Source organism: Eptesicus fuscus, chromosome 3 (genome assembly GCF_027574615.1).
Source record: "Eptesicus fuscus isolate TK198812 chromosome 3, DD_ASM_mEF_20220401, whole genome shotgun sequence".
In the NCBI taxonomy this organism is placed as follows: domain Eukaryota; kingdom Metazoa; phylum Chordata; class Mammalia; order Chiroptera; family Vespertilionidae; genus Eptesicus; species Eptesicus fuscus.
The window spans coordinates 24,263,514-24,285,745 of record NC_072475.1 but is presented as its reverse complement, the minus strand read 5'-3'; the positions used below and the strand labels follow the sequence as shown (position 1 = coordinate 24,285,745).

The window sequence follows — 22,232 nt, the reverse complement described above, 5'->3', positions numbered from 1 at the left end:
ATCTGTCAAATATAATTCTCAATCTAATACTCCTTATTTAACCTTAATACTATTTTATAACCTTTTGAAAATTAGACAATAGAAACCATAAACAGAGCAGTGATTCGCTATTTTTAAACTACAAACTGCTATTATTAAACATTTCAAACATTAAAAACCTAAAAAAAAAAAAAAAAAAAAAGGGTCTGTATTGTAAACATACCTGTTTTGAAAGCATTAACGTTTTCTTCTAGCAATTTTTGCTTTTTTTTGTCAGGGGCTGTAGCAAGTACATTAGCTTCAAGTTCCTTAACTTGGACATTCAAATATTCTTCTTGCTCTGATAAAGGCTACAGAATGGTTTTAACATTAAAGGTCAATATTTTAACCCAGTATCAACATTTCCTTTAAATATTTTGAATTAACAAACTTTTGATTTAAAATCTTGAAGGACAACATACAAATAGAAAAACAGCAGAAAATATGAACAATTTATCTAAAAAATGAAAACAGCCAACAAACACATAAAATGACAGGTAAATTCACTACAAAGACAATTAAAATGTCATTTCTAGTATATTAGAGTAGCAAATTTACAATGTACTGAAGACTACCTAGTGTGTTAAGAATTGGAAAAATAATTATAACCATCTTTTTTGAGGTCACTTTGACCTTATGCAACAAATGCCTTACCCACTGTACACATACTGAGTAATAATTTTAATTTTAGGAATCTAACCTAAGGAAATAACTGGATGAGTATATATGAAGGTATACCTAACAAGGGTATTTTAAACATAGCAGTATACATAAAAACATTTAAAATTGTATAACAAAAAGCTCTAACACAATTGCAAACTAAGTAAATTTTCATTGGCTTAGAAAGAAAATCCTAATTAAGTAAAGAAAAGTTAGTATGACTCATTAAAATTCCATATGTATACTTAATATGCATATCCATACTTATCATATACATAAACATGCATGGAAACTAGGTGTTAATATTAAAAAGTCAAAGAATATACATAAAAATTGAGGGTGATATCTTTTGAGTATTTCCTGAAAACTGTTTTGTTTTGTTTTTTAAAAAGATGGTAAGCATGCACTGCTTTCTTATAATTAAGAGACGTTCCACTTTGAAAAGAGAATGAAAATAAGGGGTCACAGAGTTGTTAAGAAAGCCACATTTTTGCAGAGTACAAAGGGAAACCAGGAATAGCTGTGGCTAGAGCAACACTATGACAGGGCATTTATCCACTAGTACTCAGGGAAACACAATCAACAGACAGGCCCTCCACCTAGAGATCCATATCCTTTCTCCCTTATATTTTATAATTGTAAGCCAACAGCAAAATGCTTCTGTCAAATTACTACAGAATTCCACTAGTTTCAGCTAATACTGATAAGAGTACCTGGATGCTTGCAGTAAACTTTTCCAGTGTATTCCTCATTTCTCGTTGACTATGCTTTAATTTAACTACTGCTTCTTCCAGGTGTACTTTCTGTTCCTGAATTTGTACTGCTTTTTGAGAGTCTCTCTGCAACTGCGATTCCATTTTATTTACCTACAAAGAAGAGTACCAGTGAAATAAGTTTTCTATAAGAGTTGTTCCAGCCCTGACCGGTTTGGCTCAGTGGATGGAGCAATCAGCCTGTGGACTGAAGGGTCCCAGGTTCGATTCCAGTCAAGGGCATGTACCTTGGTTGCGGGTACATCCCCAGTGGGGAGTGTACAAGAGGCAGCTGATCAATGTTTCTCTCTCATAGATGTTTCTAACTCTCTATCCTCTCCCTTCCTCTCTGTAAAAAATCAATAAAAAATTAAAAAAAAAATAGTTGTTCCAGATTAATAGCAAAGGCAACACAAGAAACCCTATGCAAATACTTAAGTGAAAGGATATAAACTATTTGAAAATACGGGGGGCGGGGGGCGCACCAGGAAAGCATAACTCGTTGGAAAAAGTCAGGTATCCAGGACACCTAACTATATGTTTATAAGGAAGAAAAAAGTACATCTAGATTCTGAGGGTGTAAATAGCACATAGCAGTTTCCCCCCGCGACATTTTCATAAAATTTGGAAATATGGTCAGAAGTCTCTACTATACTTATACCTTAAAGAATTATTTTGAAATAGAGAAAACTAATTATGTAATGCAGTAATGCTTATGTGAAAAAAAACAAGTTAAATAAATTATGAAATAGCCATATGATTCAAATGTAATAGAAAAAAATATGTTGGGCATATATATTTTCTAATTAAAGTTTTATTTTTAGAACTTAAAGGGCTTTACATAAAACACTACATCTAATTATAGAAAATTAATCTGTCAAAATGTGAATACTACTTAAAATGGTTGAATTTTATAGTATGTATGCTATATATCAATAAAACTTTTTTTTTTTTTTAAAAAAGGCATGACTATAAAATGTGCTGACCTCTTCTTCAGAGACTTCAACAACTGATGAACCCATTCTTCCTTTCATTACTTTGCTTCCACCACCAGTCATTGTACCTGAGAACAGAGGACGGAAGTCAGACTGAGATGTCTTCCCGCAACAAGATTAAATAAAAATACACTCAGTAATAGGAATATAACCACTATTACCTGACTGTTCTATGATTTGCCCCTGTAACGTCACCACTCTCCATCTTCTGTCTTTTTGATATGCTACTCTTGTGGCTTGATCTAAGTTGTCAGCTACTAAGGTATCCCGTAAAGCAAAGTAAAAAGCTTGGCGAATTTCCTCATCTTTTACTTTTACTAAATCAAATAATCGAGGAGTATTTTCAGGAGTTTGAATTTTGGTCATTTTTTTTGCCCATACTGCCATCTAAAAGTAAAATATAAGTATATATATTAAAATAAAGAATAAATCATTTTAAGATAGAAGTTACATACATGTATAACATGTAAGGACTTGTATACAAAGTTAGTTCTGAGTGTCTGTATTAATCGAGTACAGAAGTTCCCCCTTATCTGCAGGGGATATAGTCTAAGATCTCCCCAGTCGATGCCTGAAACTGCGGATAGTATGAACCCTATTAATAAAAGTTATGTAAATGTGATCTCTCTGATAACAGATCTGACTACTAAGTGACCAACAGGCAATTAGCATATACAGTGTGGGCACCCTAGACAAAGGGAAAAATCTATGTCTGAAAAGACAGTGTGAGATTTCATCACACTACTCAGAATAGTGTAAAATTTAAAACTTATGAACTGTTTACTTCTGGAATTTTTCATTTAATATTTTCAGACTGTGATCTACAACTGGTAGCTGAAATCACAGAAAGTGAAGCTGCAAATCAGGGGTGGACTACTATATTCATTGTTATTTTAAAAAAAGGGGTAATTATAAAACTCTATTCAAAGTGACATGATCTTACACACATAAAATCCTAAAGAATCCTGCCACAAAACTATTAAAACTGATGATGAATCCAGCAAAATTGTAGGATACAAGATCGACATACAAAAATTAATTGTAATTCTATATACTAGAATTGAAAATGAAATATTAAGCCCTAGCTGGTTCATTTCCGGTCAAGGTCACATGCCCAGGTTGTAGTCTCGATCCCACAACCTGGTGTGCAGGAGGCAGCCAATCAATGATTCTCTCTCATCATTGATGTTTCTCTCTCTCCCTGCCTCTTTGAAATCAATTAAATATAAAAAATGAAATTAAGAAAACTCAATTTATATAAAAAGAAAAATCCCCAAAATTTGTAAGTTTAACAAAAGAAACACAAGACCTGTTTACTGAAGGCTATGAAAGATTATGGTATGAAATTAGACCTACATAAATGGAAGACATTCCAGGTTCATGGACCGTAAGATTTAATATTATTAAGATGGGAATACTATCCAAATTGATCTATAGACTCAATGCAATCGATATCAAAATTCCAGTTGCTTATCAAGGTCTGTAAGTTATATAAATCACTCTGAAAGTTATATGTTTAATCATTATGTTGTACACCCGGAACTAATGATATAGTATGTCAAATGTAATTAAAAAATGAAATAAAATTCCAATTGCCTGTATACTTTTGGGTGCAGAAAAGTGACCAGCTAATCTTAATACTGATATGAAAATTACAGGGACTCAGAATAGACAAAACAATCTTGATATCAAAGAACCAAATTAGAGCCCTGGCCAGGTAGCTCAGTTGGTTAGACCATTCTCCCGATATGCCAAAGTTGTGGGTCTGATCCCCAGTCAGGGCACATATAGAAAGCAACTAACTGGTGGGTGCATGGATGGGTAGAACAACAAATCAATGTTTCTTTCTCCTCTCAAATCAATTAAAAATAAAAATTAGAGGATTCCTGATTTCAAAACTTATTACAAAGCTACAGTAATCAAGACAGTATGGTACCAGTACAAAGATAGATAAATGTAGAGTCCAGAAATAAACCTTTATGGTCAGCTGATTTTCAGCAAAGGTACCAAGAAAATTCAATGGGAAAATAAGTCTTTCCTAGAAATGGTGCTTATTTCCCCAATGGATACCCACATGCAAAGGAAGAGAGTTGGACCCCTTCTTTACCTTATACTGTAACATTAACTCCACAGAAATTTAAAACCTATAGTAAATGCAAAATTATGCTAAAATTATAAAACTCTTAGGAAAAAGCAGAGGAAATAAATTACTGTCTCTTGGATTACGCACTAGTTTCCTAGATATGACACTAAAACACAACCAACCAAATTTTCTTTTAAAAAGTGTACTTACCAAAATTTAAAATATTTTTGTGCCTCAGAGGACACCACTAAGAAAGTGAAAAGACAACCCACAGAATGGGAGAAAGTATTTGCAAATGATACATCTGACAAGAGACTTGTACCCAGAATATTTTAATAAAGAACTCCTACAACTCAATAATAAAGACAAATAGACCACTTAACAAATGGACAAAGAATTTGAATAGATATTTCTCCAAAGATAACCAATGGCCAATAAGCACATGAAAAGATGTTCATCATTAGTTATCAAAACTGCAAATCAAAAGCACAATGAGATACCACTTCACACTCACTAACATCACTAATAAAAAAGATTTGCAATAACAAGTGTTGAGGATATAAAAAAATTAAACCCTCAGGCATCCTTGGCAGGAAATGGAACAGCCACTGGAAAAGTTTGGTAGTTCCTCAAAAAGTTAAATAGTTCACATGTAACCTAGCAATTCCACTCCTAGGTATTAACCCAAGAGAACTGAAAACATGTAGCTGCACAAAAACTTGCACTTGAATGTTCATAGCAGCATTATCCTTAAGAGCCAAACATGGAAACAAGCCCTAGCTGGTTTGGATCAGTGCATAGAGCCTGTGGACTGTGGACTGAAGTGTCCCAGGTGCAATTTTGGTCAGGGGCACATGCCCGGGTTGCAGGCTCCATCCCCATTGTGAGGCGTGCAAGAAGCAGTCAATCAATGATTCTCTCTCATCATTGATGTTTCTATATCTCCCTCCCCCATCCTCTCTGGAATCAATAAAAATGTATTTAAAAACAAACAAAAAAAAACATGGAAACAACACAAATATCCAATAACTGATGAACAGGTAAACAAAATATGGCATATATCCATACAATGGAATACCATTCAGCAATAAAAATAAATGAAGTACTGGTGCATACTACAACATAGATGAACTTGGAAAATCTACTCAGTTAAAGAAGCCAGACACAAAAGGCCTCATATTGTATGATTCCATTTATGACATGTTCAGCACAGTTCAATCTATAGATAGAGACAAAAAATAGATTAGAGGTTCCTTGGGGGAGTGGGGAGAATATGGGCAGTGACTACTAATGTGTATAGTTTCTTTTGGGGGTGATGAAAATAACCTGGAATTACAATTAAACAACCTTGTGAATATACTAAAACTCACTGAACTGTATATGTTAAAATGGTGAATTTTATGGCATATGAACCATCCTATCTAATAAAAGAGTAATATGCAAATTGACCATCACTCCAACACACAAGATGGCTGCCCCATGAGGACACAAGATGGCTGCCACAAGATGGCCGGCAGGGGAGGGCAGTTTTGGGCGATCAGGCCAGCAGGGAAGGGCAGTTGGGAGGGACCAGGTCGGTAGAGGAGGGCAGCTGGGGGGGACCAGGCCTACAGGGGAGAGCAGTAGGGAGGAACCAGGCCTGCAAGGGAGGGCAGTTGGGGGGGGGGGGGGACCAGGCCTGCAGGGAAGGGCAGTTGGGGGTGACCAGGCCTGCAGGGGAGGGCCGTTGGGGCGACCAGGCCTGCAGGGGAGGACAATTAGGGAAAATCGGGCTGGCAGGGGAGCAGTTAGGCGTTGATCAGGCTGGCAGGGAAGTGGTTGGGGGTGATCAGGCTGGCAGGCAGGCAGAAGCAGTTAGGGGCAATCAGGCAGGCAAGTGGTTGGAAGCTAGCAGTCCTGGATTGTGAGAGTGGGATCGGGCCTAAATGGGCAGTCGGACATCCCTCAAGGGGTGCCATATTGGAGGGTGCAGGCTGGGCTGAGGGACAACCCCCTCCCCTAGTATTTCAATAAAGGTTTTATTTTTTTAAAGTAATTATTGATGATGGAAGTTAGAAATGTAAACTACCAGTCACTCTAACAATGAAATGTATAATCCTTTGGTGGGGTGGGTGGGGGGGCATTACAAGATATTTTTCCCCCCACAACCATGTAACCACAGAGCCTATAATCCTCAACACCTATCAGGTGTTCAACGAATAACCATGAAGAAAAAGCTAGAATTCAAAAATTTAAAAAACAACAATACTTGGCACTTAAATTATATGTAGCTTTTTATGAGCACCTACCTTATCCAGACCTATAAAGGTCGCAACTCCAATATTTTGTCTTTTAAGGAAGTTGACACATTCTTGGGCTGTATCAATAGAGTCAACAACAATATAGTCTAATGCTCGACAACAGGATGAAATAGCAACATCGTATTTTTCATCAATTGCTCCTAAGTCCCCCTAATATAACGGGGCGGGGGAGGGGGGAGAGAAAAATCAATGTATAATCAGCAAGGAATTAGGCACAGGATCATATCATAACTATTCATAAAGATTTTGCAAACTACTCTTAATTGAAAAACTATACTTACACATGAATTTAAAAAGTACAAGGGCACACAATGAAAAATATGTGTTCCTGTCATTCAGCTAGTTTTTAATCTGCCATTTAAAAGGTTATGAATATGCAGATTTTAAACTTTTAATGAAAGCATAAAATGAATTGCTTTCACTGCATAAAAATTAAAACCTAAGAATTTGAAACCTAAGAGTACTATGAGCAAAATAACTTAAAACTCTTAATCCAAGCCATCTATGATGATGAATGACCTAATGAAACACATTTGCTTACTTATCTATAATAAATTAGCTACCAAGCAACATTCACTGACTAGCTTTATTTTTCCCTGATGCAAATGAATAGGATCAAATTGTGTATCTTTGAGAAAATAAGGTGGAAATCACTTAACATTTAGATAGGAAGCTACTATACTGGGTACTTTTCATTTGTGCTTGTGAATCACTCTCTCCCGCTTCCTTCTCTGGAATGCTGACTCAGGGATTGCACCAACTGGCTCCTTTGGCTCTCTAGCTTTAACTAATGCGAGGCACCAGCTAGAGAAACGGGCAGGGTAGGAGATGAATCAGGAAGAAATATTTATTTTCTCCTGGCCACCCTCCAGTCATGGCCACGGCTTCCCTCTTCAGTCTCAGGAGCGGGAATGGTCCCCACTATTGCTAGCCTTGGGTTTCTAAATATCCCTTGCTGATGTTCCTAGACTCTAGCCACATCCTTTGGTAAATGGTGTAAAACCCAGAATACAATTATAAAATTCTTTTATTTTAAAAAAAGTATAGAGTAGTTTTGTTAAAGTTTACCATTACTAAAGTTTGTTTTTTTTCCCTTGGAATTAAAACAATTATAATTATCCAAACCAAAAAAACCCCCAAACCCCTGTTTTTAATATGTGAGAGTCCTTACCACAAAGAATTTTACCATGCCTGCGTATAAGTACAAAATGTTTAAAATTGAACATCTTTTAAAATAAAATGTGCCCTAGCCCGTTTGGCTCAGCGAATAGAGCGTTGGCCTGTGGACTGAAGGGTCCCGGGTTCGATTCTGATCAAGGCCATGTACCTCGGTTGTGGGCTCAATTCCTAGTAGGGGGTGTACAGGAGGCAGCCGATCAATGATGTTCCTCTCATCCATGTTTCTCTCTCTCTCTCTATCTCTCCCTTTCTTCCTCCCTCCCTCCCCCTTCCTCTTACAATCAATAAAGCAGCTGCATTTAAATTAGTGTGACTTCATATGGCAGCTGGCTGCCACTGTGACACTTGTTCACCATTTTATAAATAAACAAATAAAAATGTTTAATACAGTGACACTCAATATACACTTCTTTAAGTCAAGGCAAGAAAATTATTTACAATGTTTTTCTTGAGAGAAAAATGTATAGTTATTTCCAAATAAATCTACTTTACCAATCTTCCATATATTCCTGGAATCCTGCCAGATTTTTTTTCTTGAATTATTGCATCAAGGACTTTCCCTCTACTTTGATTCATTGCTAAGGAACTCTTTGCCTCTTCAACTTTTTGGAAAAGATCACGAACCAAACTTTTGCATTTTATTTCTTCTTGTGTAAGATTTTGAAGTTCTTTTTCTTTCTAAAAATGAAAAGTAAAAAAAAAAAAAAAATAAAAAATAAAAGAAAGAATCCTATAATTCTATGCCTAATCATAGCATAGAATTAACTGTAATGCCTCAAAAAAAGAAAGAGAACACCAACAATAAACACTTAAATCAAAACTAAGAGACCATACTTCAACTGCTGGTTTGGTTTTGAAAACATGTGGATGGATTTTCTATTTTAAAAAGGGCATAAATTATTTGGATGAATAATAAAGAACATACATGCAGTATGGTTCTAGGAGCAATATACTGATTGATAGAGCAAGTAGCACTGGGGCTGTGGAAATCCCAGTTTGAAACCACACAGTTATGCATAATGTGTCCTAACTCTTAAATTCTGTACGAATAAGAAAGCAGACTTTGTATAAGACCCTAAATATGGGTGACCCTGGCAGGACTATGGTTATATGTGCTATGCTTTCTAAATAATAATGAAAATTTATTAAATAAAGAAAAAAACATCAAAAAAGCAGAGCTCTAAAATGAAGGGGCACATGATGAGTGAATTATACTGCTATACAAAAATGTCAGGCTGCCAAAAGAAGAGGAACCACCCACATGCACACAAAAATTCAAATTCCCAGTTGCTAAATCTCCAATTTAGAGCAGCCATTTTTTCTAACTGACATTCTCCCTCATTTCCTGGCTTTAAATTATCACCTCTATTACCAGTCACACTAGTATAAAGTAAAAGCTCAAGTTATAGTTACAACTTATCCAAAAATAAACTGAATTACTAGTGGTCACTGGATATAACTTAAGTTTACATTTAAATTCTACATGGTCAAGAAATTCCCAGATGACCAAATAGTGTACATTTACTAAAATGGGGGAAAAAATAAAAACAAATTATTTCCAAAATTATAGTTTCTCTTCAGATAGCATTTCCTATTGCCATCTTGCCTAATGAGGCTTTTGGGAAGTTTCAAGTTACGAAGTTCCTTAGATAGATAATTCACTCAAGAATTGGAGCACCACCAATGGGCTAAACTAGGTATCTTGATTGCTTTAAAACAGTTTCTAGTCCCAACAAAGAAACTACATCCATAAATTTAAAAACATTACATTAGTATTGTTGATTTGCATATTCATCCACAAAGATATTTACGGTTTTCCATTTATTCTTGCATAAATTGTCTAGACATAGATTTAGGGAAACACAAACTTCCTTTTGTTTAAATTCCATGGGAAATAATGGTGGTGGTAGCAGTGTTATTTGCTGTTCGATGTTCCTGGGTAGAATACAGCAAGTGTCTTGATAGTCTCAGTTCTTATCAATTGGAATACTACACTACTAACGCCGTTCTTTTGGGGAAGATTAACACTAAATGGAAAAAAAAATCTATACAAGTGCTTCTTGACTTAGGATGGGGTTACATACCAATAACCCGACTGGGAGTTGAAAATACCATTAACTAAAAAAATGCATTTAATACACCTAACCTACTGAGCATCATAGCCTACACTTACTCAGAACATTTATATTAGCCTACAGTTTGGCAAAATCATCTAACACAAAGTCTACTTTATTATCAAGTGTTAAATATCTTATGTAACTTATGTTTATCACTTTCACACCATCATAAAATTAAAAAATCCTAAGTTGGGGACCATCTGTAACCAGTCACCTCAAATGTTGAAATTAACAAAAAATAAGAAAAACATATATAAAACTTGGATTGATAAACGATGTTCAGATGAAATACAGAAGCCAAGATTTACCTCCTTTAATTCGCGTTCAGTTTGAGGGAGTTTTCCTTCTATATCTCTGATTGCAGCTTTCCTTTCTTTCAGAGTCTCAGAAGCTGCAATTAGAGCTTCCTTAGCTTTACTTAATTGAGACACTGCAGTATTATGCCGACTGAGATAGATATCAAGCTCTGATTGGGCTACATCCATCTTTGAACGGGCTTCGTTTACCAGTTTGCTGAAACCCATAAGTTCTTTCTCTTGACTCTGTTAAAATATGATAGACATCATTAAATCTGTAATGTTTTCAAACATAAACTGAAACTAATAAAAGGGTAATATGCAAATTGGTCAGGATGCCCTCACAGTAATGCCTGAACAGCAGGCTGCATGGGGCAACCAGGCTGGCAGGGTGGGGGGGGGGGGGCGGGCGGGCAGTGAGGGGAGACCAGGCCAGCGGGTCTTGTGAGAGGGATGTCCAACTGCCGGTTTTGTGAGAGGGATGTCTTGTGAGAGGGATGTCCGACTGCCGGTTTAGGTCTGATCCGGACTGGAGAGGGTGCAGGCTGGGCTGAGGGGACCCACCCTTGCCCCGCCCCCCGCATGAATTTTGTGCACTGGGCCTCTAGTCCTATATAATAAAAGGCTAATATGCAAAGAGACGGAACAATGGGTTGCTATGATGCCAAATGACCACCAGGGGGAAGACCCTCAATGCAGGAGCTGCCCCCTGGTGGTCAGTGCGTTCCCAGTGGAAGTGCCGCTCAGCCAGAAGCCAAACTCACAGCTGGCGAGAGCCTCTCCTGCCTCTGCAGCAGCACTAAGAGACCCCTCGGGGTATGTTCACCTGCTGGCTTAGGGGAGCGAGGGAACAGGGGCCTGGCTGAGGGACCCCCCCCCGCCGCCCCCCGCCCCCCCGGCAGTACATGAATGTCACGCAACGGGCCTCTAGTTAAAACATAAAAGTAGTGGTTAAGAGAACAAAAATTTGGGTCAAAACTCTGCATCCCATGGTCTTTATATTTCACTTTACCTGAAATGGTAAGGTCTAAGGTCTATTCAGCAGAAAGTTCCTTCAAGTATATTTGTGTTAAACATCTTTAAAAGTTTTAGAGGTAAAGCCAGGGTAATCCTCAACACCAGTCATTATTTATGTGTAGAAATTTTGGGCTACTATATTGGGCTGTGTAGAAAGAATCTATTTATTAGAATAATGGTTTAAGAAAGGCCCTTACAAAAGGTCCCTTCATTTCATACAAAAAGAAATAGGCCCAGAAACATGAGGTTACATCCAACGTCATCAGATAGTTTAAATGTTTGATGGTGAAAATCATGAACACTAACATACCCCTCTCGCTATATTCTAGACACTATTATGAATGCCTTTGGTATTTGTTAACTCCATGACATAATAATTCTATGAGGTAAATACCATCATTATGTCCATTTTGAGGAAACTGAGATCAGAGTTTAAATAACTTGTTCAAAAGCACTCACCCATAAGTGGCAGAGCCTCTGTTTTTAGCTAATACTTTATGCTGAGGAATGAAGACACCTGAATATGAGTCCTGGCTTTTTCACTAACAAAGGGTACAAAGGCACATAGGAATACTCAGTATACATTAGATCAGGCGTCCTCAAACTACGGCCCATGGGCCACATGCGGGTGTTTTTGCCGTTTTTTTTACTTCAAAATAAGATATGTGCAGTGTGCATAAGAATTTGTTCATAGTTTTTTTTAAACTATAGTCCGGCCCTCCAACAGTCTGAGGGACAGTGAACTGGCCCCGTTTAAAAAGTTTGAGGACCCCTGCATTACATGAACAAATGTGAAAACTATATTCATAATGTATTCCATTATGAAAGCCACTGTACTATCCACTGCCACTTTACTATATGGGCACCCTACTTATAAAGTTTTGTTGTGTAACATTAGAATATGTCCATATTCCAAAACAGAATCTATTATGTCTATAATGAAAAAAACAGAAACAAAAAACTAACCCTTTATTGAGGAATAATTAAAATGCAAAGGTTGTACGTAAGTCTGTAATTTATGTACGTAAGTCAATTTAATTCAATTACCATTATCTACTAAAACATGGTGAAATATAAACACAGCTAAATTTTGTGCTTATAATACTCGTTACACTAATCAAATGCTAAAATAATGTAATAGCTATCTAATATTTCCTAATTTCTTAATTTCAAGGCACTTATGAGTGTACATATATTTTATTTTTACAAAGATTCATAAGATAGGTATTATTTTTTGCTACTTTGAGGAATATGACTTGGAGACATAACCTATACAAGATCAGAGATGACTTGAACCAAGAACTAATACAAGGGCTGTAGTTTTAAACTATTATATAAGAGCTATAGAAGCAAAGAAAGGGGATGTCAACCTGTGTGCTTAGTGTGTCCCATGTTTCTATAGGTGGTTACCAATTAAGTTACCAAGAAAATAATTTAAGATGAAAAAGAAAATTTGATGATGAAATCAAAAGGGTCAACAAAGAATGGCATATATAACAAAGTATTGGATGTGTTACATTTTCTGTGACCACTATAAATTCTGATTCAGAAAATAAAAAAAACAGCAGAAAAAAAAAGACAAATAGTATAGGCTATTTTTAGGAATGTTAGGTTAGATTTTAAAGGTCCAAACTTTTTCTTCTAACAGGTCAGTTTTCACTACTACAACAAAAACAATCGAGTTAAAAAAAGCCACTAAAATAAACACCAAGTGATGATGAATCTTACTTCTTTTTCTTTCTGAAGCCCTTGTGTTTCCTGTTTAAGGCTATCCATCACTTCCTTTAATTTTTCTTCTTCTTTCTCTTTTTCCTTCTCAAGGGTATTCTTTCTAGTTGTTGTCTCAGTTATGATATTCTCACTCTTGGCAGGTACACTTTCAAATTCTTCTACCTAAGATTATAAAACAAATTAAAGGTATAGGTGCATGTGTCTAAGGCTGTCTAATACTATCAACATTTGACTTATTAATAAGTATTTCTCAGGGTCTTCCAGGTCTTTGTGGTTTTCTTTTAGATTTGAATTAGTTTCAAGTACTTCTTTCTCTCTGTAATAGAAAAGGGTATCTGCAAAGGATATCTGCAAGTATTTTCTTAACCATTTACTGAAACTTCTGTATTCTCAGTCTAATGGTAAAGCTAATATTATGAATTCCTGATTCCTTATGAATAAAATTCTCCCTGCCTGTGTCAACTTCAGGCGATAATTATCCTTTCACCTATTAAAACGCTCAGACTACATGAGACCTCTTAAAACTATCCATCATGGTATATAAAAACTTACCACAAATTACCTTTATACCCCGTAGCTTCCCTCAAATCCTAAGATCTTTTACAACTTGACCCTTCCAGAGTTACCATGTAGGACTACTATTTTATTCCATTACTACCAATAACCATTTACCCACATTTGATGCCTAAAGGCCAATTCCTCTGTAACAGTTATATTTGGCTAGCTGTCCAATTTAGGGGTTACTCCCAAATCCATATGGTATTTTGTTTATTCTGATGATCTAGTAATAGCGAAGTTCAACATTTCCTTAAATGGCGTTCCTCAAACATTGATTCATGTAAGATTTGTTATTATACCAAGGAGAAAGTATTTTGTGAAAAAGTACATTTAGAAAATGCTTATAAGGTAAAACAAAGCCAACATTATAATTACTATGTAATTACATGGGAGCTTAGGTGTCATATCTATTAGTATCTGATAGAGCAGTGGTCAGCAAACTGCGGCTTGCGAGCCACATGCGGCTCTTGGGCCCCTTGAGTGTGGCTCTTCCACAAAATACCACGTACTCTAATTAAGTTAATAACAATGTACCTACCTATATAGTTTGTTTAAAAAATTTGGCTCTCAAAAGAAATTTCAATCGTTGTTCTGTTGATATTTGGCTCTGTTGACTAATGAGTGTGCCAACCACTGTGATAGAGCAATGAGCAGTTTGAAAAGGTCCCAAATTAATTATTAGAGTGTGGCCCCTAGCAAGGTAGGCATTCTGGTTTAAAGTTCTTTTTATTTTTAAAAACACCTTGTTGTAATTACCAGCTTTCCCTTCCCTCCTTTATAAGGAGGAACTCAATTTAATTTTTCTAAGAGGTAGGTAATATTTTAAGCCTATAATACATAACCAAAAAAAAAAAAAAATCTTTTTAAACCACTATCCTAGTAAAAAAAAATTATTTTATCACCAAAATAGAACTGCTGATTTGGTAAATGTTTCTCCAACGATATACTATATCATAGAAACATATGCTCTAAAACTCATAATCAATGAATGTTTTGGGGAAAACATCAGGTTCGGAGATCAATCTTAAACACATATACAGAATCCCCACAATTCTTAGATAATAAGGGGCAAGCACATCCATGAAAAATCTTAAAATCTAGATCTGATATGCAGACATTAAATTTTAAGAATTTTTTTCCTAAAACCCACCTTTTCTTTATCTTTTTGAAGTTGTTTCTCCAGTTTTTTGGCCTTACTCGAAGCATGTTTTAATTTTTCTCTAACTTGAACATCTTCCAAATCTAGCTGTGTAAATTTTTCTTTGTTCTCCTCAATATATTTTGTAATTTTATTCAGTTTCCTAGCAAAGCAAGAAAATTATCAATCATTATTTTTGGATATTCAGATATTTAAAGGCATATTATACCCTGCCTGGGACATTTCCTCTATAAACGTATCCAAGCTTTTAAAAGGTAGGGTCCTAAAATGACCTATTTTCAAGTTGGTCCTACCCAATCCCCCCATATTTGAGGAAACCATCAAGTGATTATGAGTGTTATTTTGCCCTTCTACGCTGGATGGGAAATACTATATTCCCCATGGACTATGATATTTAGGCATAAAATTTTCTTATCATAAAAGTAAAACTTATTTTAAAGAATAAAAAAGAAAAGTCACATAGGTAAGATATTGATTTCATTAAATATTGGCACAGAAAAAAGGTCATGAACATAAAAAAAAAATCGTATCTAAAATAACCCCAATTCTACTTCAATTACATCTGTGAACTCTTTATTCTTAAAACAATTGGTCAGATTAAATACTTATTTTCGCTGTGAGGTTTTGTTTATGGAATTCTGCCACAAGGGGGTAGCATCCTCCATTATTTTAAGACTTTAGCATCGAGCACTCAAATCTGTAAAGATGACTGTACTGGATGCAGGGAAATTAAATGTTTCGTTTTGTCTGCAAAAGGAGACCATTTTATATGCTGGCAAATGTATTATCCTCATGTGCTGCCAGCAAGTTTATATAAAGGTACATACACATACAGGTAATAAAATTAACTGAATTTAAATACTTATAGTACTTTCCAAAAAATTATTACTTCTCTACATCTTTTACAGCTTTATTCTTAGCTTTCATTTCATTTGACAGCATACTGCTCTTCTCATTAATTTCTTTGGTATCTTCATTAATTTTTTCCTTTTGAGTTTCCATTTCAGCAACTCGTTTCTGCAGATCATGACTAGAGGGAGAAAAAGAAATTGGAGATCCCAAAATTCCATTTTTAAAATTATGTAACAATTTTAGTAAAACCAGCCATTTCTAAAATATTCTTAACTACAGCTAATTTACAGATACCTGGGGCTACTGGGGGAACATATGTATGGAGAAAGGCGGGGGGGGGAGGGGGGCTGTGGTGGTGGTGGTGGAATAGCAACCCAGGTGACTAGAATTAGGAACAAAATAGGATCCATTTATAAACAAAATTATGTCTGTCACAGGAATTAAAAAGTATATATAAAACTATTAAATATAGCAATAAATACTTGTGAGCCCACTTCCCAACTTAAAGCAGGATACTTTAAAAATCAACTTCAATACTATGGTAAACAACCCCAATTTAATGAATTATTACATAAAATAATTTTTATAAATTTTTTAGTTCACATCGCTCTAATACAGGAAAGGAAAACAGGATTTGACCTACTGTCAGATGAATTAAGGTACTTACATGTAATATTGACAAACATGATTCTTTTTTCTAAATATTTCATTTTCCAAGGTAAGAAATTCAATTGCTATGTTTTTTTCTCCTTCTAAGGCATCTTTTTCCTTTTCCACCATCTTAACTCTGTTTAACTACAAAAATCAATAGTGTATATATTGTTAAAAAACCCACTTCAAATGTACAATCTGAATTTAAAGTATGCCAAAATGAGATAAAACATATAAATTGCATTAAAATGTTAATAAAAAATATAAAATTCAATCTAAAATAGCAAACATTTTTCAATTATAATCTACAGTAACTTAAATATTTGATTCCTAAAATTTGTTAATAAATGAAACCTTCTGATTTACAACAAAAATTTACAAAAGATTCACCTTCTCTCCTCTGTGTTCATTCAATATTTCAACTCTTCGACACAAGACTTTAATAGGTTCATTTAGCCGTCCACAACCAATTATATCTTCTAAATATTCAAGCATACCCTCATCATGTTCAGTCTGGCCTTTTGGTTTCATCATAGCAATTTGTTCAACTTCACCCTTTAAAACAAGTCATTATTTCACACTCATTGTGAATGTTTAGCTACATCAACTTTAAATTAGGAATAATTAACAAATCCATTAGTAACCAACAATTAAATGTTGTAAGTCAGTAGTTTGGAGATTTAATAAGATATAAATAAAAAATGTCCCCTTGTCAGGCCAGTGTGGCTCAATGGTTGAGTGTCAACGTATGAACCAGGAGGCCATGGTTTGATTCCCAGGTCAGGGCACATGCCTGGGTTGTGGGCTAGATCCCCAGTTGGGGGGCATGCAGGAGGCAGCCAATCAATGATTCTCCCTCATCATTGATGTTTCTCTCACTCTCTCCCGTCCTCTTTGAAAAAAAAAAAAAAAAAGTCCTCTCCACTGATATTCTTAATAGTTAAAATTTCACATAAGGGGTTAAGAAATGTATATTTACACTCCCTTGCATAAACTCTTGTAGTATACACTCACAGATACACAGAACCAAAGGAAGATCCCATTTATAATGTTCATTCAATATAAATAAAACTATTAACTTTTCTACTAAGCAAGATTATCCATATAATCTACAATTGTTATTGTGGAAACATTATCAACTACTAATAACATAATTAGAGCTCCTGTTTTAAAACCAAGAAAAAGACCCTTCATTGCTCATCCTGTCTCAAGGTGGCTAGTATTATTAAACTTTCTATATAAATCTGGTGTTATGAGTTGCTCAAGTGCTGGGCTTCATAAGGATGTCTCAAAGTTCTAACTTTCTAAAAGCAACACCATTAACTGGAAAAGGAAATGACTTATTTTTCTCATGGTAATAATAGAAGAAATCCAATTGACTGAAAACTAAAGGTCCTGATACATGACACTGAAAAACTTGTTTGCAATCATTAATACTAAATTTTGAATTGTAATTAAAATCTTAGAAGAACATTGTGTATTAGTATTTATGCAGTTTAATTACAAAGAGAAAAAAAGAAAGAAATCCACAAACAGTAACCTTTAAGGCTGACTGCCAGGCAGTCATTTGGTTTGGTAGTAGAGAAAATTTTGTCTGAACATGCTCAGACAAAATGCTGCTACTTCACTTCACTTCACAGAAGTAGTCTGCTTGTACTCTACATGCTATTTACAAAGGGACAGTCTAGTCAAAAAAACAACAATACTCCTTATTTCAGAAAAATAGCCAAGACAAAAGATAAACATTTACACATTTAAAAAGAACATATTACTCTTTCTCAATTTAAATATTTATTTATGAATGAACCTTAAAAATTTGGGGTAAAACTTGCTCATGAAAATGTGTCATATTTAGCAAAAGCCTCAACATAATTATGAAGTTAAAAAAATTAAACATCTCATTTTAAAATCTACTCACAGGAATAGTTTTTAATATTTATACATCATCATCACATTTTCTACTTTGACAACAAAGCAGCACATGATTATCAAATACAAAGTGAAATGTTATCCAAAGAGCCTGTTTAGATTTAAGTTGTGTCATGTAGCAATGAAAACCATAATACTTGTAGATTTGCTGCATGTTAAAAAAAAATCAAGCTGTTTAAAATCGGTAGTATGACCTTTTCAACTTCACTTTGATTTTTTTGTTCTTCAGTATGTATGAATTAGTGTTTTAAATTAGTGTTTAAACTAAAATATGTAGATATTTATTTATATTAAGTATTTATTTTATTCTGCTTTCAGTGACTAGTTCTTTCCAAATATTTGCAGCAATAGTTTAAGTTTTAGACAAGATTTAAGTCTGGAAAAATATCCAAAGCTTTGCATTATAACAGGGTGAATTTCAGCCATTGAAGAAGCCGTTATTCAAAATTTTATAAGGAAGGTTTATCAATATTGACACTACTGACATTTGCACTAGATATTTTTTGTTGTGGGGAGCTATGCTGGGCTTCTTTTAGGATGTTTAATAGTATTTCTGACCCTGAGCCACTAGAAGACAGTAGCATCTCCCCTTCCCTAGCTGTAATAACTTAAACTACCCTCAGCTGAGAACCATCGATCTACTTGTTTAAATCTTTTGGGTTAATATTTATAATCCAAATAATAGCTGACACCGGTATTAAAATTATGCCAAGAGAACTCACATATCTGAGTAAAATGGTCACATAATTTAAGCACAGTATACATTTTTCAGATAACCAAAAGTTGGTATTCAATATACCAGTTTACATTGATAAAAATATTCCTAAAGACATAACATTTTTCCTGGCCAAATTACTCATTGAAGAGATGGACTACCCCTATTAGGAAACTGCCTAGCTTTGGGTATAGTAGGTACTTGTTTTTGGTTATTTGTTCCTCCTCCTTCTAACCCCAATTAAAATGAAGGACATACAGTTGTAATTTCTTTTCATCTAACAAGGTTGCCCAGTTGAAAATAAATATCAACATAAAAGACAAGGGCATTTATGAATCCAAATAGTTCCATCTCAAGTCCCATATAACATTCAGTTTTAGATTGTTTTATTATATGGCATGCAAAATTTTTTTTTTACCAGTTATGATCAGATTAACACTATTGAATCCACAAGCTGTGAGAACATTTAGGCCTCTACTTGTCACTTGACTATTAGGACTGCTATGGCATTCCAATGGCAACCTTGGACATTTCTTGTGGCTCTATTTCTTGATGTCCTTTGCCTGCCTTACCATCTTCTACTATTTGCTTTCTTGTTTCTTTTTCCATTTTGTGCCATTTCATATATAATCTGTGAGTTGATAGTCTGTGCCCAGAGGACACTACCTTTATTTTGCAGAAATCTTACCCATTCTACAGGAAATTATAAAATATAGTTTTAATTTTAGGGCAATAAACTCAATACATTTCAGAGATAATTTTAAAGCATCAACCTGACTTATTTTTTTCGCTATTATTTATTACAGACTGTTTTAAATTATGTTCAAAATATATCAGAGACATTAAACAACTGTGGAAAATATCAACAATGTTTTTGTGTGTTTTTTGTTAATCCTCACCTGAGGATTTTTTCTATTCACTTTTTACAGAGCATGGAAGGGAGGGAGAGGGCTGGAGAGAGAGAGAGAGAGAGAGAGAGGGGGGGAGAGAGAGAGAGAGGGAGGGAGGGAGAGGGAGAGAGAGAGAGGGAGGGAGAGGGAGAGAGAGAGAGAGAGAGAGAGAGAGAGAGAGAGAGAGAGACAGACAGACATTAAGGTGAGAGAGACACACTGATTGCCTTCCACACGAGCCCCAACCAGGGCCGAGGATCGAACTGCAGTTGCAATCCAAGTACACGTCCTGGACCGGGAAGCAAACCAGCAACCCTCCAGTGCACAGTCCAATGCTCTAAGCACTAAACCATACCGGCCAGGGCTCAACTATGGTTTCTAAGAGTATCACAGGAATAGCAATCATACTTCAAGAGAATATTTATACTACAAAGCCTTAAATATTAACTTATTGTGGTTCAGCTATACCATTCTTTGATAATTTACAGGAATACAACATAAAAATCTATGAGGAATATGTTATGATTCTTTATTCTTATTCAAAAAATTCAAATTTTAGCAAAAGCATGAACCACAGGAACTCAAGAATAAAACTTTCCCCTCTAATAAGGCCTACAAGATTCTAAAGACAGATATGAGTGTTTGCATCACAAATAGCCCATAATTACTGAACTTTGAATTTTTACCTAGTTTTAATCTTTATGTTCTCCATTTTCACTGTAAATTAATGTCCTTTATCTTTTAAAAAATATTTTTTTTTATTGATTTCAGAGAGGGTGGGAGAGGGCAAGATAGGCAGAAACATCGATGAGAGAAAATCATTACCTGTCTAAAATAAGTATACTAATAAAAAGGATGATGCTTTAGTGGCTGGACTGCTTGATATCGCTTCTGGTTGCTTATGAATAGCCTATTTCATAGTTAAGGCTGTTGAACAAGATACTTTTGGGTAACTGAGGTATCACTGATAAAGTTAAAAATTTCTTTGATCCAGCACAGACTTATTTCTAAGGACTAATATAACCCAAATAGTTTGTATGTCATGCTAGACTTAGGAAAACTATCCTGGAAAGAGATGGATAGTTAACAACTCAGACGTAAGTTAATCTAATCTCCAAATTATTAAACAATAAGAAAAAAATCTTGGTTCTTGTCTTCAATTTTAATTAAGATTTTATAATATAAACACAAAGCATATGAAGTTGAAAAGTTTGATACCTTGAAGGGAGCAAATGCATCCAAATCAACTAAACCTAACTTGTAAGTCATAGTCACCACAAAATGCTTTTCAGAGCTAATAAAGCCCTACCTGTTTACACCGATAGCTATTATAATGGGACAAAGGCTCCCAAATCAGGTATATATAAATGAATAAATGTAGAAGTATAGAAAGTACAATGGTCAATTATTATCTGACACCTTTTGAAAGCATGTATATGTGCCTGTAAGGACAGGAACAGGATTTAACCATCTTTGTATCATTTATAGCATCTTAGCATAGTACTCTTTATTAGGTACTCATTTGAGTGGTCAACTGATAAAATTTTAAATGGATTCAAATACTAGAAATGCCTTCTAGAAGAATGTACTAAAACAATATAAACACTGTAAAAAAAATTTACCCAATGGACTTCTGTTGAACATGATCCCTGGCCAGTCTATACATTTTATTCAAAGTAATCACGTATGTCTTAGATGGTGATTATTTTATCTCTACATATCCAGCCTGTCAAACCACAGCTGGTTTTTAAGTAAACATTATTCAGTGGGAGGGAAAGGAATAAAAACCACATTCTTACTTACCTTCAAATGCTTTAAATCTCTAGTACAGGAGTTGAAGATTTTGATAAGGAACTAAATAAAAATCCATAGAAACCAGGGCAACTTTCCCTCAAACTTTTAAATGAGGCATCATTAGTTCTACCTAGTCTAATTCCTCTTTCTTCTTCCTACCAGGTGAGTTCCTAAAGTTCTTATTTGTAAACTTAATCAAATGGAATTTAATCTGTTAACTTGGTACTAAAAATATTTAAAACAATTTAATTGCTAAGATGACATAAAAAGATGGATATTATCATGAGGACAAATGGCTTAAGTATCTTAGGTACTTGAGAAGTACATACTTAATATAAAGTTGACAATTTAAAAATTCTTATTTTTTGGGGGAAGCTGTTACTTTACTTAGCTTCCTTTATTATTGAACTATGGAGAGAGGCTGCACCAAGGAAAAAAATTACCCTTACAAGGATTAAAATGCAGCCCACTTTATTTTAATGTCTTTGCACATGTGTTAAATTTGATTAATCCAAGAAAAACAGTAAATAGCAAAT

At 34.9% G+C, this 22,232-nt stretch overlaps 1 protein-coding gene across 1 annotated transcript in view; it reads right to left on the bottom strand.

Annotated features, from left to right (window-relative positions):
- The window catches only part of SMC4 (structural maintenance of chromosomes 4), a 36,863-nt gene that overhangs the window by 8,188 nt on the left and 6,443 nt on the right, over positions 1-22,232 (bottom strand). Inside the window, exons 6-17 of the mRNA XM_054713685.1 lie at positions 16,759-16,923; positions 16,385-16,512; positions 15,755-15,895; positions 14,857-15,007; positions 13,146-13,310; positions 10,413-10,646; positions 8,480-8,665; positions 6,797-6,958; positions 2,587-2,812; positions 2,417-2,493; positions 1,392-1,544; positions 203-329 (exon numbers count right to left, since the gene is read on the bottom strand). Coding sequence (XP_054569660.1) covers positions 203-329; positions 1,392-1,544; positions 2,417-2,493; positions 2,587-2,812; positions 6,797-6,958; positions 8,480-8,665; positions 10,413-10,646; positions 13,146-13,310; positions 14,857-15,007; positions 15,755-15,895; positions 16,385-16,512; positions 16,759-16,923 — 1,915 coding nt within the window. The remainder of the gene's footprint in view (positions 1-202; positions 330-1,391; positions 1,545-2,416; positions 2,494-2,586; positions 2,813-6,796; positions 6,959-8,479; positions 8,666-10,412; positions 10,647-13,145; positions 13,311-14,856; positions 15,008-15,754; positions 15,896-16,384; positions 16,513-16,758; positions 16,924-22,232) is intronic.